At 59.0% G+C, this 15,830-nt stretch overlaps 1 protein-coding gene across 1 annotated transcript in view; it reads right to left on the reverse strand.

Moving 5' to 3' along the window:
* Positions 1-14,171, reverse strand: part of CELSR3 (cadherin EGF LAG seven-pass G-type receptor 3) — a 31,713-nt gene extending 17,542 nt beyond the window's left edge. The window contains exons 1-9 of the mRNA XM_032698962.1: positions 11,373-14,171; positions 4,650-5,282; positions 2,888-3,110; positions 2,410-2,525; positions 1,932-2,020; positions 1,394-1,551; positions 1,034-1,197; positions 449-574; positions 103-272 (exon numbers count right to left, since the gene is read on the reverse strand). Coding sequence (XP_032554853.1) covers positions 103-272; positions 449-574; positions 1,034-1,197; positions 1,394-1,551; positions 1,932-2,020; positions 2,410-2,525; positions 2,888-3,110; positions 4,650-5,282; positions 11,373-14,019 — 4,326 coding nt within the window. The 5' untranslated portion in view covers positions 14,020-14,171. The remainder of the gene's footprint in view (positions 1-102; positions 273-448; positions 575-1,033; positions 1,198-1,393; positions 1,552-1,931; positions 2,021-2,409; positions 2,526-2,887; positions 3,111-4,649; positions 5,283-11,372) is intronic.
* Positions 14,172-15,830: the final 1,659 nt, after the last annotated feature.

Genomic DNA, 15,830 nt, shown 5'->3' on the forward strand with positions numbered 1-15,830 from the left:
TCCCCACAATCACACTCTACTTGGGATGGAGCAAGCAGGGAGAGCAGTGTCCCCCCGCTCTCCTGGGGCAGACAGCAACAGAGGCTGAGGCTGTGTCCCTACCTGGCAGAGCAGGGTGGTGTACTGGCCTGCATGGGCCTGCAGAAGCACCCCATCCATCTGGCGTGTCCGAAACGCCAGCCCCAGGTACCACGGCACTGAGATTTTCACATCTGTCTTGAAGTCCCAGGTCAGGACACTATTGCCCTGGAAATAGTGGGCATGGTGCATGGCTGGAAAGGAAAGTGGAGGTGAGGAGAAGGGACGGGCACTTCACAGGGAGCACTAGGTGCAGGGACAACAGAGCTAGTTCAGCTCACGCAGATCCCTTACTCTGCTTCCACAGCAACCCCAGCACGACCTTGCACGTACCCACCCTGCCTGTGCCCAGCAGTGCCCGCTCACTCACGGTGGTGGCAATCTTTGCCCCCGAAGCCAACAGGACAGAGGCAGGAGTAGGTTCCCCAGCTGACAGAGCAAGTGCCACCGTTCTTGCAGGGGTTGGAGTCGCAGAACGTGTGCTTGGCGTGACAGCCTAGAGATAGCAAAGTCACCTGTATCAGCATTAACCCGCTCACCACCTCCCCCCAGCCCACATGGAAAGGGGGAGAGCCTGCCAGCCTTTTCCCTGGTTGCCAGAGGGGTAAACCCAGACACTTAGTCTCTCCACACAGGCCCTGTGTGCTCAGCGATGAGGGTCAAGGCTGTCATTACTCCTTATGCCAGAATAAAGATAGTGTAGAGCTGGGCTGACTATCTAGCATCTCCCAGACAGGCCAGCTCTGCAGGCTCTGCACTTGGGATCAGGGGACATTCCCAGAATATTAGCTGAGGTGGGCATTGGCTCATTTAGGAGGATCTGGAAGGCCCATTCCCCAGTGGGAAGCTGCTCAGCTCCAGCTGTGTTGCCATGATGCTGCTACAGCCCAGCAGTGCTGCTGCCTGAGCAATTCCCAGGGCAGGGGCTGGCAGGAGCAGACAGAGGCATTGGCACCTGCAGTGGTTCCGTTGTTGGCGATGTAGGAGGCCAGGTCGATGCGTTTGCTGTCAATATACAGGTCTCTCATGCATCCCACAAAGTCACGGTGAGTGATGGGGAAGTTTTCCGGAAGGTTGGGGACCCCTCCAAGGAGTAAGGGACCTGTGAGATCCAGGGACCTACAGGAACAGAAGCCCAGGGCATTAGGAGCTACAGCACCTCAGGCTGGCCCAGCCAGCTCCCCAGTGCACAGGGTGGGGAAGCAGACATCCTCGGGGACAGGCACACACAGCCAAGGTCCCAGATGTGAAGAGCTGGCTCCTCGGGGGACCTCTCCCCACCACAGCAGTGCCCACCAGTCTCCAAGGAACTCACTTCTTCGAGCTGGTCTGCACACCTTCTGCAGCACAGGAGTAGTTCCCAATCTCGCTGCCGAACTGCAGGGCCACCGAGGCATCGCATTCATCTATTGTCAGGATGGCCACCTTGTCCTTGGAGGGGCCCTGCACTACCCCCAGGGTGCTGACCTTGGGCTGAAAGCAAATGCAGGGTGTCAGCAGCACATGTGCCCCAGACCCAAGCACTCAAGGGTTCACACAACAGCAGGGAAAGGCCTGAGCATGACTCAGGCACCGCTGCACTGCTGGAGGTTTGAGCAATGCAGAGGGGACACCTCTGGTCGAGTCCAGCAAGCAGCACCAGAGAGGGGCACGGGCAAGGACACTGCATGGAGAGCATTCCTGCAGCCTCCAAGTGCTGTCCTGAGTGTCAATCTCCCCCTGCACCCAGCTGCCTGTTCCACTGAATCCATCCCTAAAGGGCTGAAAACCACCTCTACCTTCTCTCCACAGCCTCCCTCAGAGAACAGGAGAGCCAGAGCCACTCACTGGTGGTAAGAGAGAACCAAACGTACCTTGTTGTAGTAGCGGAGCTGCAGCGTGTGCCACTGCCCATCACTCACACCCCCTGGCAGGTAGGGGCTCACCACCGTGCTGGACTCTCCTGAGGAGACAGGGATGATGGCAGGCTGAGGGAAGCTGGACAGCCCTCAGATGTGCCTGCCCTTCCTGAGGAACCAAGCCCACCGTGCTGCCCATGGCCTTGTGAAGTTTGTGGTGACATAACGGGCCAGAACAGCAGCAGAGACCCCAAAAGGGTTTGTCCTGGTTTGTGCTCACAAAGCACTGCTGCACTTGCACTCCTGAGCCCAGGGAGGGTCCTGAGATACACACCCATCCCCTGTGTTATCCACTGATGCTCACCAACACCTCTCACCCCTGCCTCCCTGAGCATGAGCTCCATCCAGGGCAGCACTCTGCTCTCCCCGCTCAGCACAGGACTTCTCACAGCTCCCATGACACAAATCCCACAAGAGGCAGGGCTGAGCATACCTGTGGAGTATTTCAGCTGGACCTGCCCCTGGATGATCTCCACTGCCAGGAAGTCATGCCTCTCGTTCAGGCGCCCATTGTAGAGCAGGAGGCCACTGGGCTCCACAGTGCTGAACCTGGGGCAAGGGAGGAAGCAGGAAGGCAGAGTGTGTGCAAGGAGCATGTGGAAATCCCCGCTCTCCTGTGGCATGCACCAGCATCCCAGCACAGGGACACTGAGACCTGAGCATGGAGGCAGTGAGCTGGCAACATGGAAAGTCTGAGGCACTGAAGGGAGGGACGAGCTGATGCCAGGGCAGATTCAGAGCCCTTCAGTCAAAGGTGCCAGGGTAGCCCCATGGGGAAGCAAAGCCAGTAACACACAGGTCTGGAGACCATCAGCCAGCCCCTATATTGGCCCAGTGCGCACAAGAGCCACCAGAGCAGGGCCAGGTGAACCGGGGACACTGGTGTCCAGCGGAGGAAGGAGAGCACTCACGAGAGGGCAAGGGTGAAGTGGAAGCGCTGGCGCAGGCCCCGGAACATGACGAAGGATCGCGGCGGGAAGGAGCGCGTGGACACCTCGCAGAAGGGCGTCTCGAAGCCGCCCACCGGGCACTGGCAGCGGAAGCCCCCGTCGGCAGCGTTGGTGCAGGTGCCACCATTGCGGCACACGCCGGGCACACACCGCCCCGAGCGGCTGTCTACTTCACAGTTCTCGCCTGGGGGAGCAAGGAAAGAGCCTTGGGACACAGGCGCAGTGGCCACTCATCCTTGTCCCGGGAGTGCAGACCTCAGTCGGGTTTGGGGCAGGGCAGCCAAGGGACAGGACTCTGTGGAGCAGCTGGGGGCCAACAAAGGATACGACAACCCAAGTGTCACCCAGGTGTTCCCCACAGTAGTAGTTCCCCACAGGTAGCCAGTGAGTGAGCTACGACTGCCAGCCCTGCAGCACAAGCCACTGGGCTGGATGTGATGCCAGCTCTGACTGAAGGGGCAAGTTGGATCCAGTATGGCATGGGAATGGGACAGCAGGGCACTGGCCACAGCTGGGCTGCAGAGTCCTAAGGATGAAGAGGCAAGGACAAGCCAAGGAAGTAATGGTAATGGAGAAAGTACCTCCTTGGTCCCTGCCACGACACAGGCCTGGGAAGGCATCACAGTTCTGTCTCTGGGGTATGGGGACAGCCCAGTGCCACTGAGCTCCCTTGCCAGGTGCCTCCGAACCCTGTGTGCAGGCTCTGACATAAGGAGCAAAGGCCAAGTGGACCAGTCAAATGAGGGACAGCAAATATCCTTGCACCTTGCTGCCATGGGTAACAGGGATGCCTCATGCCAGCTCAGCAGTGCAAGTGCAGGGGGTCCGGCCAGCCCCTTTTCCCATGCTATCCCAGCTATAGCTCAGTTGCAGTCCTACACCCCCAGCACTGCTCCCATTACTTGCTCTGTGGCATGCAAGGAGGATGAGGAGACAGCATGAAGTGACAGGGAAATGAGCTCATTAACCCTTCTGCTAATGGCTGTTCACGCTTCAAATGCTAGGGGTTAATTACCACTGACTCTGCTTATCTCACCAGGAGCCACCAACAGGAGAGCAGCTCCGAGGCAGCCATCTGCTGCCACGCTCCCTCCCAGCAGCAAGGGCAAGGCAGGGGATCCCGCCTCAGTAGCCATAGGCCACCTCCCCTTACCCACAGTTGCCAGACATGGGTCTCCACAGCCTGTTGGTGACTTGTGGCAACAAGACACTGGCTGGACTGGAAATTTGTCCCCCACAGCTAACATCAGATCTGCCTGGATCAGATCCTACCTGGTGGGGTAGCAAGGTCCAGCCTCCCCTTCTGTTCTGGGTGGGCAGCAGCTTACCCATTGCACATGGGGCCAGTGTGGGCTCCACACCTCTGCCAGACCAGCTGAAGCACAGGCAGACACCAGCAGCTCAGATAGCCCCAGAGCCTGCTAGCATGGAGGATGGCCAAGAAGCCTCCTGTGCCCCAGCCTAACACAGTCCAGCTTAGTCCTCCTGCTCTGTGAAAAAGGCTGGGAGGTGATGGTCAGGCTCCCCAAAAGCCTTTCACGCCACCTCCCAACAAGACAGATTTCTATGGCAACCTCAGCCCTGCACATCCAGCACCATGGAAACACGGAGAGCTGGGCTCCGACACTCGCTGCCCTCCTGCGAAGAGCACCCCGCCATGGTGACAGCAACGCCAAGGGACCCGCCCACCCGTCCCCACACAGTCCCCCGGCTCAGCACTCACCGCTGAAGTGCTGGCGGCAAACACAGGTGTATCCTCCCTCCTTGTGGGTGCAGATCCCACCATTCAGGCAGGGGTTGGAGTAGCAGAGGTTGATCTCGGTCTCACAGTAGTCCCCGGTGAAGCCCTGCGGGCAGCGGCACCGCAGGCCAGTGATGGGGTGGATGGGCCTGAAGAGGGTGGAAGGGGAGGTGATGAAGGGGGCCGAGCTGTCAAACTTGAGGACAGAGATGCACTTCATGTAGTTCTGGCAGGGCTCCCGCAGGCAGACGTTGTCGTCGAAGGGCAGCACCTCCAGCATGGAGGCGCCCGTCAGCACCATGCGCTTCATGTACAGCTGCTCCTGCAGCTCCTCCGAGCTGAAGTAGCGCCCGCCCCGCGGCGCCAGGGCCGAGAAGCTGACGTTGAGCACCGTGCCACCCACGTCCGTGTCGTTCTGGATGTTGAAGATGAAGATGTCCTCCTTGGGCGTCGCAAGTACGGTGGCCACCCCTTCCAGGAAGGTGGACAGCAGCGGGGAGAGGAACCGCTCCTGCCACATGTTCTCCAGCCGCACCGTAATGCTGTTGGCCAACATGTCCTCCGTGATGATGATCACCCGCAGGACACACTGGGCCGTCACACTGTGGATCCCATCTGTTGGAGGGAACAGGGACACACTGCAGGTTTCTGCTGCTTGGAGGGTTTCCTCCCTCCAACCCCAGAGCAGAGACCTCCACCCCAGTGTGGCCCTCGACAGGTCTGAGTCCTCGGCTAAGGAAGCCTGGAGCCACAGCCCCAGAGGCCAGCAGGGTGCCACCTGGGCTGGAGGGGGAGTGGTCGGTGTGGTTGCACCTTCTCCCTCCCATCAGCCTCTCCACTTGAGAGAACTCTCAGGTTTTCTCCCTGTCCTGGATCTCGGCAGCAAACTGAGCTCTGAGGAACAAAGGTGCTCAGGAACAGAAGGAAGTCCCAGCAGGAGGCTGAGCAAACACAGAAGCCTATGCCAGGGCCCGGGGTGTTTTGCTTCCCTGCTGTGTCCTGTCTGCCTCCCCCACGCTGCCTTTCCCTGCGCTCTGCTCTGCTCTCCTTCCGTTTCCTTCCTCTCTCCTCCAGGCTCTCCCAGGCTTTTGTGCTGGTCTCCCTGCTTCCCCCCTTCCCACCATCTGCTCCGCATCTCTTCCTCCCTCAGTCCATCTCCAGTTTGTTTAATTCCCTTTAATCTCTATTTTCTTTGGAAACAAACTCCCTCCCTTTGGGAGCCCGCGATCTCCCAGGCAGGAGCACAGGAGCATGCAGACACTGGGTTGTGCCCGCTTGCTCTCTCCCAGGGCCTTGGCCAGTAGCAGCAGCAGCTCACCCGCCCCATGCCAGGTGCACTCACGGGCAGCAGCTCAGGCTGCAGGGGCACAGGCAACACAGCACAGTCCAAACGGGCAATGCCAAAGCTCCCACCCCAGCAGTTCTACGATCAGGGGCACCTGTCTCACCCCACTTACTCAGCTCCCAGCAACCCAACAGATCCTGCTACTTTGGAGGGTCATATGTCCTCCCACCAGGCCACCCCAGATACCTCTGCTAGAAGCTTTGGCCAGACACACAGCAGGGAGAAGCCTGTCTGCTGCCCCCAGGATGCCTCCTTTCTCCTGTTCTGCTTCTTCCGAGCCCTCTAGCCCCAGCACAGGCTCTGGCAGGCAGAGCCAGTCTTCAGCATAGCAAAGCAAGGACCGCACCAACCTCTGTGGCCCCAGAAATGTTCAATGAGGCTCATCAGGAACCTCGCTGCTCCTGAAATGAGGCAATCCATCTTCCAGCCCATTGACAGCAGCCCAAAGCTGGTGCCCCACGGGCATCAGCAGCACATAGCTGTCACCTGTTGTTTCCCATCTCCCCCCCCACATCCACCTGAGAGCCCTAAACCCCCACATTTCCTTGGAAACCTGGCTCTCCATCATCATACCAAGACAACACTCACACTCACATCAGCACATCTCAATAGTGACTACCAGGACTAAGCCTGGATCCCAAGCCTTGCTGCAACATCCCCTATGTGCTTCACCTCCTCCAACCCAGCACATGGAGGCACAAAAGGCAGCAGGTTTCCTGGCACCCTGGTCAGCCCCAGTCCCAACAAGGACCAGGAGTGCAAATGCCAGCCACCCGTCCCCCCATCCATGCCCCAGCTCCAAGCCTCATGTGCAAAGGTGCCTTTACTGTTCCCCTCTTCCAACAGCTGCTGTGCTGCAAAGCCTTTTGATTTCCCTCAGCCCTGTTTGAAGTTTGCAGTGCAGGAGGATTTAAAGATTGTAACATCTCCCTTTCTTCCCGCCTCTCTCTTCTGCTCTTCAGAAGGTGAAAGCTTTCTGGCGACCCTGCAAATTCCCGCGCAAGCACCAGCCTGCACACCGGGACTGCTGCTCTGGAGATAAGGCTCGCTCCAGGCTGGGGGAGCAGCGTGCCAGTACGGTCACCCAGGAGCTAATCTCCTGCAGGAAAGGGGGGGTTGCTTCTCTCTGAAATCAAACTGCTCCCACTCCACATGGAAGCAAGGTGAGAAACCATGCCTCTGTGTGACACCCTGCCAGCTCTGACATGGAGGGCAGCACGAGCAGCAGTTACTAAACGGTTCTGTCTGGCACCTGGCTGGACATGCCAGCAGATTTAGACCTGCCTGGGCTCAGGGCAAGGAGCTGGCATCATCACCTGCATCCCCAAGGCACCTTTTCTTTGCAAGAGGCTCATGGGGTGCCAAGATCACCCAGACCTTGAGGGGCAGGAGTGAGAGGAAAGCCACAAGCCTGACTCAGTGGCACTTGGCATAAGATGCTCCCTAACCCACCACCATCCCTCCCTGAGGGGCCACTTGGTGTTGGAGCACCCCGGGATGCCATCATTTTCACCAGCTTCCTTCTCAGCACACAGCTGGGTCATGTCCCAGCTCCCCCTCCTCTCCCTTTGTCCCCTCCTCACAGTTTGCCTCTCTGGCCAAGGCAAGGGTGAGCTCAGCCCGAGCCCAGCTCCCTTCCCCCTCCTCTCTTTGGCTCATAGTTCACCCGGAAGCAGCAACGAGGCCCTGGGGACAGCTCTCTCTCTCCCCAAGGGCTGCTCAGTGCCCAGCAATAGGCAGGCAGACATCTGCCTGATTTATGGTTGTTATTAGGCCTTGGCTGACACGATGCCGAGTCCTGGGGCAGGCCAGGGGCTAGCAATACCTCCCAGGAGCAAGGAGGCTGTGCCTGGAGAAGAAGGTGGCCTGCAGGGTGCCTGATGCCTTTGGCATTGCCCAGCCCATGGCAGGAAAGCCAAGCACCCCCTTCCCATTTCCCCACAGCAATGTGGAGCCAGCTCCAGCCCCACAACCCTCCTCAGTAAGCTCACCATAACACACTGTCCCACCTCAGCATCACACCCAGGGCTGCCTCCAACCTCAGCTCCGTGCAAGGAGAAGCAGATGGTTAAGAGAATGACCCACTGCAAATGGGGAAAGCAAAAAAAAAGGCAACCAGAAGAAAGCCCAAAGCTGGCTGGAGGCGCTGACCCCCCATGGGAGGCATTTTAATCACAAATGCTCAGCCTTTCTGATTAAATCCTGTGGCTGGAGAGCTGGTGCCTGGTGAATATTCATGCAGCAGAGTGAGGAGTCTTAGAAACATGGCTACAGGGAATGGAGCAGGGAAAAGGGACAAGGGGCTCTAACCCCTGTGCTGGGCAGCATCGTGTTTGCACTTCCAAGACTGACAATTACCAGCTTCAAAAGCACCAAAGCTATAGAAAGAAGAGCTCTGTCTGGAGAGCAGGATGGACAGCAGACTCCTACTGGGAAGCTGCACAGTCAGTCTGGGAATGGACATCTAGGCTTGTACTAGAAACCTTTTGCAGGGAGCAGGTCTGCCAACCACTGCCAACCACTGCCCTCCTGGGTCTGCCAGAGTGAGAGCCCATCTCTCCTGTTCCTTTGTGCTGCCAGTGGCTCCCTGGATCCCTGGGCAACATCTCAGCCTGCTGTGCGGCATGAGGCATGGACTCCAGCCAACGCTTCCATCCCAAGAGCCACTGAGTCACTAGCAGAAGTTCCCCTTCCCCTACAGCAAATGGTTTGGCCTTCAAGCTCTCAGGGAGCTCCAGAGATTGGGAAGAAGGCAGCTCAGCTCAAACAACCTCCCTGATCCTGTCCCTCACTTGTGGGGACCAGAAGCTCACAAATAGGCTCCAATGTATCACTGCCTGTCCTGTTCTGAGTGGCAGAGACAGTGTTCAAGAGAGCGAAAGCCACCACTCTGCCTGCAGTGGCCACCCTAGGGACAGCGAGGGCGTTCTGGGGACAGACAGGGTGGCTTTCACGTTTGCAGCTGAGGAGCAGTAAAACAGGTCCAAAGGGAGAAGTCAGGAAAGAAGGAGATGAGTATAGGTATGGTGAACATTCCTCACCACTGCTGAAGGGCTTTGGCAGACCTTTCAACATTTTTATGATACTTTACCAGTTAAGAGATCTTGGAAGTAAATCAGGCTCCCATCACCCAGTACAGAGGAAGAACATCACTGTCCCACAGCTGAGCCTCCACCCTTGCCACCAGGCACAGAGAAACTAGTCTGAAATGGTTGAAAGTCAACATGATGTCAGTCTCCTACACTGTCCCGATTTCACACAGTAGTGCTGGCCACGGACACAGCCCCTCCACCCTGCTGTGCTGCATCCTCAGTGGTCAAGAGCAGATTTTAGCAGCCATAGGTGCCCACACACCTGTGAGAAGCTGGGGTCAGTTTTGGGGCTGTCAGTCCCACTGAAAAGGCACTGGTTTGTGATGGCCCAAGTCTTCTCTGACTCCTACAAGGGACTGAGCTAAGGATACACACAGCTTGTAGGCAGGCAGGCAGAAGGGCCCCTTGCCCTGTGTTTTAGGGAGATCCAGCCTCCCCCAAAGGGGTGATAAAGCTCACAGGCAGGCAGAGAAGCCAATCCCTCCTTGGATGCTGACCTTGGGGTACCCACCTAGGTGCTACTGCTGCCTTCCAGCAGCAGGAAGGTGCTCCGACACGGTGCTGTGCCCGGGGCAAACAATGCAGCCGGGTCTGAATGTCCTGGCTGCCAGCTCTGTAAACCCACCCTCCCTCTGCACACAGCGACAGCGTGGGGCTGACAGAGCTGCCAGCTGGGCGGGGGGCTTCCAACAACAAAGACAGAAAAACCAAACCAGACTTCCACCTCCACAGTCAATACCAAAGCCAACAAAAGGTCCATTTTCCAGTGTCTCTCTTCCCTCCCCGAAACGGTTCTTCCCTTTCCATCTTCCCCCTTCCTTCATGAGCACACCTCTCCCATTCTCCCTTTCCACTGGAAGATGACGACATTCTAATTGCAGGGGCCCCCTTGCCGCGAGGTGGCTCGATACAGGACTTCGGGATGTGATTGTCTCCTGCCTTTGTGCAGGGTTAAGTGTGTGAGGAGGCAGGGCTTGCATAAACACACTGGGGCAGAAGCTGGAAAGGTCAAAACCACCCCCCATCTCCAGCGACGGGCATGTGTGCGCCTGCACCCGCTCTCGGCCAGTCCTGCGGTTACAATTAGCCCCCACAGAGCCCCAGCCCACCACCCCGGCTGGTGCTGCCCATGCAGGATTGCCTTGAACAAGTCTCCTCTTAAAGCCCTCGCTCCATCTTTTGAAAAAAGATCCTCCTCTCATTGAATAAGCTGGACAGAGAGAGGTAAAAGGGAGGGCACCTGGTAGCCGATGGTTGGGGGAGCATCATAATTTAGTGTACAGCTCCCCAGGCACTCTTGGCAACTCGGTGCTTGGCCCCTCCGGAGAGGGCTGTTGCCCTCCCTCCCCCAGAGCCACTCCACGGTTCAGCGATGGACAGATGCCTCCATTTCCAGTCACGCATCCGCCAGCAAAGAAAGGCTGATGGTGAAGGCAAACGTCAGACTCTGGGAGCTCCAGGTCCAAACCCCACTTGCTGACGGGCAAGGCCCTAGGTCCATCTTTGCCCTGTCCTCAGCTGGGCTAGAGGGGACCCCAACAATCCGCAAAGCCATCCCGGCAGCTACCACTAGCATTTGCATTTGGATACTCTGGCAACACACACTATGCAAGAGTTCCGAGCACTGAGCTCAGGTTTGTCACAGCTGTCCCTGGCAACAATAAGTTGGCCACAGAAAGGCAGTACCAGGCTTTAGAAGTGCAGGTGTTGGCAGGTGCCACAGCCAGAATCGAGACTGAACCGTTTGCTACCAGCAGATGGGTATTTTTAAGAGGGTTCCCTCCGCACTGAGTTCAGTCCCTCTCTCCCACACAAAGTCGGAGGAGCACTCAGTCCCAGCAGGGAGAAGAACCACCCAGGCTTGGGAGCAAAGCAGTATACCAGCCCCTGGGCCAGTAGCTTGGCCTTCCTGGGAACTATCTGCCTGCCTGGTCAGCAATCTATGGCACACAACACAGCCTGGCTGGCCACAGCACCTCCAAAGGTGCCTCGCAGCTACAAGCGATCCCCACACCTGAGTAATGATGCTTTGTTCTTGCAAACCATCTCCAGCCTCAGCCCCTTTACAGAGCACTCCCCAGCACCCTGCCTCTGACTCCCACCCTTCCCATCACTCCAGTAGTATTCCCTGACTAGAAGGGACTCCCAATCCAAATCTTGTTGCTAGTCCACAACCCGTCCCCAACACAGAATGGGCTCCCCTAGGAGGACTGTGTGGAGCTCCCCCAAGGTACTGCATTGAAGGTTTAATGATTTTTCACTCCCTACCTGTGACAGTCACCAGCATGGAGGCCACAAGTGGACGGTTGTTATCCAGCTTACGGCTCAGCCTCAGCTCCCCGCTCGATTGATTTACAATCAACAAGTGCAGTTCATTTCCCCGCTCAAAGGTGTAGAAGAGGCGGTCAGATGCATCTGGGTCATACGCTGGGACCTTCCCTATGATCCCTGAGGGGAAGGTGTTGGACTTATTGGACACGTAGTTATTGAACAGGATTTGGAAGTTCTTGAGAACAGGGCTGTTGTCATTCTGGTCAATGAGTTTGATGTGGACTGTGGCTCTGCTGACCAGAGGGGCAGAGGTGGCCTGCACTACAATCACGTACTCAGGTTTTGTCTCATAATCCAAGTCTATCAAGGCTGTGAGCTCCCCAGAAAAGATGTCCATCTGGAATATCTCGGGGATGTTGCCCTCCACAATTTGGTACATGATCTGGGCGTTGGGTCCCTCATCTGGGTCAACAGCTGTGATTTGGGCCACCACAGAGCCTACGATGCTGTTCTCCTTTACCAAGACCTCAAACTCTTCAGCGGGAAAGACAGGGGCATTGTCATTCACATCCTGAATGGTGACCTGGATGTGGACGGGAGTTCGCTGAGGAGGGATGCCCCTGTCCACGGCATACGCAGTCAGTTCGTAGACGGGAACGTTCTCTCGGTCCAGCCTGCGGACAGTGCGAATGATCCCCGAGGTGGGCTCTATCGTGAAGTCTCCATCCCCATCCTCCCCGTTCTGGAAGGTGTACTGCACTCGCCCGTTGGTGTGAGCATCCCGGTCAGTGGCAGAGATCTGGAGCACGCTGGTGAAGGGAGGCGCATCCTCAGAGATCACGCCCTGGTAATGAGGGCTGACGAACTGGGGGGCATTGTCATTAACGTCATTCACCATGATTTCAACATACGTGGTGTCTGCTTTCTGGGGGATCCCGTTGTCTTTGGCAGTGATAGCCAACGTGTACGTGACCTGGTCCTCATAGTCCAGTTCTGCCTGGAGAGTGATGGCCCCAGAGTCTGGATCAATGCGAAACTGAGGGACGTTGTCTTCCAGGTAGTACGTGATGCGGGCATTTTCCCCCACGTCATCATCTGTGGCGCTGATCACCACCACGGTGCTGCCCACAGGCCGGTCCTCGTTGATGCTCACAGAGTAGTGGGCACTCTGGAACACAGGCCGGTGGGTGTTGGCATCGGTGATATTGATGTGAACATGGCAGTTGTCACGCAGGGTGCGATCAGAGGCTGTCACGGTGAGCACGTAGCGCCTCTCCTGCTTGTAGTCCAGCGGCAGAGACAGAGTGATGAGCCCTATCCCACCTTGGGTGCTGATGGAGAAGCGGTTCCTTGTGTTGCCTCCCGTGATCTGGTAGGTGATGGCACTGTTCACATCCCGGTCGATTGCTGTGACGCTGAGGACGCTGGTTCCCACAGCTGCATCCTCGTTCAGGCGGATGAAGTACTCCTTCTGGGTAAACTCGGGGCGGTTGTCATTGACATCCATGACAGTGATGGTGACGCTGGCTGAGGCGGATAAAGACGGAGAGCCATGGTCACGAGCCTCTACTCCAAAAAAATAGTGCTCGACTGACTCCCGGTCCAAGGGCCCACTGACCGTGATCCACCCTGTGGCACTGTTCACCACAAAGGGTGTGTCAGCAGAGACCCCTGTCAGTTTGTACTCCAGGCGTGAGTTCTCCCCGTAGTCCGCATCCACGGCCTGGATGTGGATGACAGAGTGGCCAAGGGGAGCATTCTCCAGGACAGAGATTTGAAAAGGTGTGCTGACAAAAATGGGGGCATGGTCATTGATGTCCACCACCTGGATACTGGCCATGCCAGTGTTGTTAGAAAGGGGAGGACGCCCCGCGTCCTGTGCCCGGATCCTCAGGGCATACTCCCGCTCCACCTCAAAATCCAGCGGGGCCACCACCTGTATCTCCCCAGTGACACTGTCGATGGAGAACTGGCCCCGGCTGTTCCCACTGATAATGTTGTAGTGTACCAGCGCGTTGTTGTCCTTGTCCAGGTCCGTGGCGGTGACACGCAGGATCTCAGTGTGGGGTCGTATATCCTCTCTCACTTGGACAATGTAGCGCTTCTCACTGAACTGAGGGATGTTGTCGTTCTCATCAAGGACTGTGATGTAGACCTTGACCGTGGCAGAGCGGGGCCCCGGCTCCCTTCCCTGGTCATTGGCTTCCACCACGAGGGAGTACCTCTCCATCTTCTCCCTGTCCACAGGCCCACTGGTGGTGATGAGGCCGGAGCGGGGGTCAATCTCAAAGACATCATGGGCAGCCCGTTCATTGACAAAGCGGTAGCGGATGTTGGCGTTGGGCGGGGAGTCGACGTCCGTGGCCCGCAGCTGCAGGATGGGGTATCCCTCCTCCACGTTCTCCCGGATGGTCTCCCGATACTCGCCCTGTTCGAAGACGGGGTCGTGGTCGTTGCGGTCGGCCACGGCGATGGCCACCATGGTGGTGGCGGAGAGCCGGGGCACCCCGTGGTCGGTGGCCGTCACTCGGAAGTAGTGCAGGTCCATGCTCTCGCGGTCCAGGGCCTGGGTGGTGGAGATGAGCCCGGCCCGCGGGTCGATGCTGAAGAGCTCCCGCGAGCGGCTGTTCATCAGCGCGTCCATGGAGTACACCAGCCGCCCAGCCTCGCCCCCGTCGGGGTCCTGGGCCGCCACTGCCACCACCGCCGTCCCCGCCGGCTGATTCTCCGCCACCTCCGCCTGGTAGTTGTACTGGGGGAACAGCGGGTGGCGGTTCGGGGCTGCGCGCCGGCTCCGCCGCCCCGAGCCCGGCGCCGGGGACAAGGGCAGCGGGCGCGGCGGGGCGGTGCGGGGCGGGCAGCGCGGCGGGGACCGGCGGCGGGGAAGCCCCGGGGGCGCGGCGGCCGCCCGGCACGGCACGGCGGAGGGGCTGTCCCGCGGGCCGGCGGCCCCCAGCCCGGCGGCGCAGCGGCCCCCAGCCCGGGGGGGAACAAAGGGAGCAGCAGCAGCGGCGGCAGCAGCACCAGCAGCAGCCCCCGGTGGTGGTGGCGGCGGCAGCAGCAGCGGCGGCGGTTCGGGGCAGCCACCCGCTCCTCCGCCGCCGCCATGGTGCCTCGGCGGCCGCCGCCCGGCCCGGGCGCACGGCGGTGGGCTCGGCGCCGCCCCCGCTCAGCGCCGGCCGCCCCCGCCCCGCCGCCGCCGCCGCTGCCGGGGGAGGCGGTGGCTCCTCCCGCAGCCCCAACATGGCTCCCGCCGCCCCGCCCCGCCGCGCCCCCGCCCGCCCCTGCCCGCCCCGCGCCGCCATCTTGGGCGAGGGACAGCGGGCGGCGGCGGCGGCTCCGCGTCCCCGGGGCTCCGCTCGGCCGCTATTCCCGCGCCCCGGGGACACCCGGGCACCGTGCGGGGACACGCGCCCGCCGGTGCCAGCCCTGCCCCTGCCCGCTCTGCAGCGAGGTGTGAGCCCCGCGGTGCCGGGCACGGCTGTGGCGGGGGGCTGACACCGGCCAGCCCCGGGCGAGGGGCTCCCGGAGCCTCCCTGCCAAAAGCGCAGGGCCCGTGGACACCGACAGCGTGACATGACACAGCACACACCTGCTGACCCCGCCGACCCGCTGCTGCGGCGCTGCCCCTGCACCAGCACGGTCCTTGTGCCGCCACCAGCGTCCCCAGGGCCAGGCTGCTCCCCCAGGGTGGCGCAGGTTTAGCTGTTCCACTCCTTTTCCCAACGCGGACCTCAGCCGCCACCAGCCACCAGGTCAAGCATCAGCACCAGCGAGAAAGTCGCACGTTTTTCTTCCTGCATCCGTGATAAAAAAAAAAAAAAAAAAAAAAAAGCCAAACGCAAACAACATTTTTCCAAGGAGAGTTCAGTTTGGAGCCCTTGCACCAGGGTGGGTCATTAGCTCATCAGCCTCATAACTTAGCTGTTGGTTTGATCTCAATCTACTAATATCGCAGCCTAATCCACTGGAGTTTGTAATAGGCTTAGGAATAGCAGGGGTTTAAGTCCTCATTAGCGTTCCATGCCACAGTGGGGGGACACCCTTGTACACGTCCTGTTGAAGGAGAGGGCACACTGGGGTGAACACTAGGGAAGAAAGAACCGTGTCAGGGAGGAAAATAGGGCAAATCTGGGAGATGGGGGGGAATTTAGGATGGGGTAGGGAAAGGCAGGGAGTACATGGGACACACAGTGCCTCCGTGCACATCCCGGCTCCAAGGGGGCTGCAAGAGCCCCCTGTGCCACTGTGCTGGATGGGCTCTGGTTTGAGGTGGGTAGGCTGGGGAGCAGCCCTTGTGCAGCCCCTGCGTAGCTCCCCAAAAACCTCACAAACTAACAGCGAGATGGATTCAGACTGAGGAGATGGGGCTTCGCTGCTCAGCCATCACTCCCAGCACAGCAGGAGCCACGCTCACTCTCCAACAATTGTCCCATCCCACAGGAAACCACACAA

This window comes from Chiroxiphia lanceolata, chromosome 11, assembly GCF_009829145.1.
Source record: "Chiroxiphia lanceolata isolate bChiLan1 chromosome 11, bChiLan1.pri, whole genome shotgun sequence".
Taxonomy (NCBI): domain Eukaryota; kingdom Metazoa; phylum Chordata; class Aves; order Passeriformes; family Pipridae; genus Chiroxiphia; species Chiroxiphia lanceolata.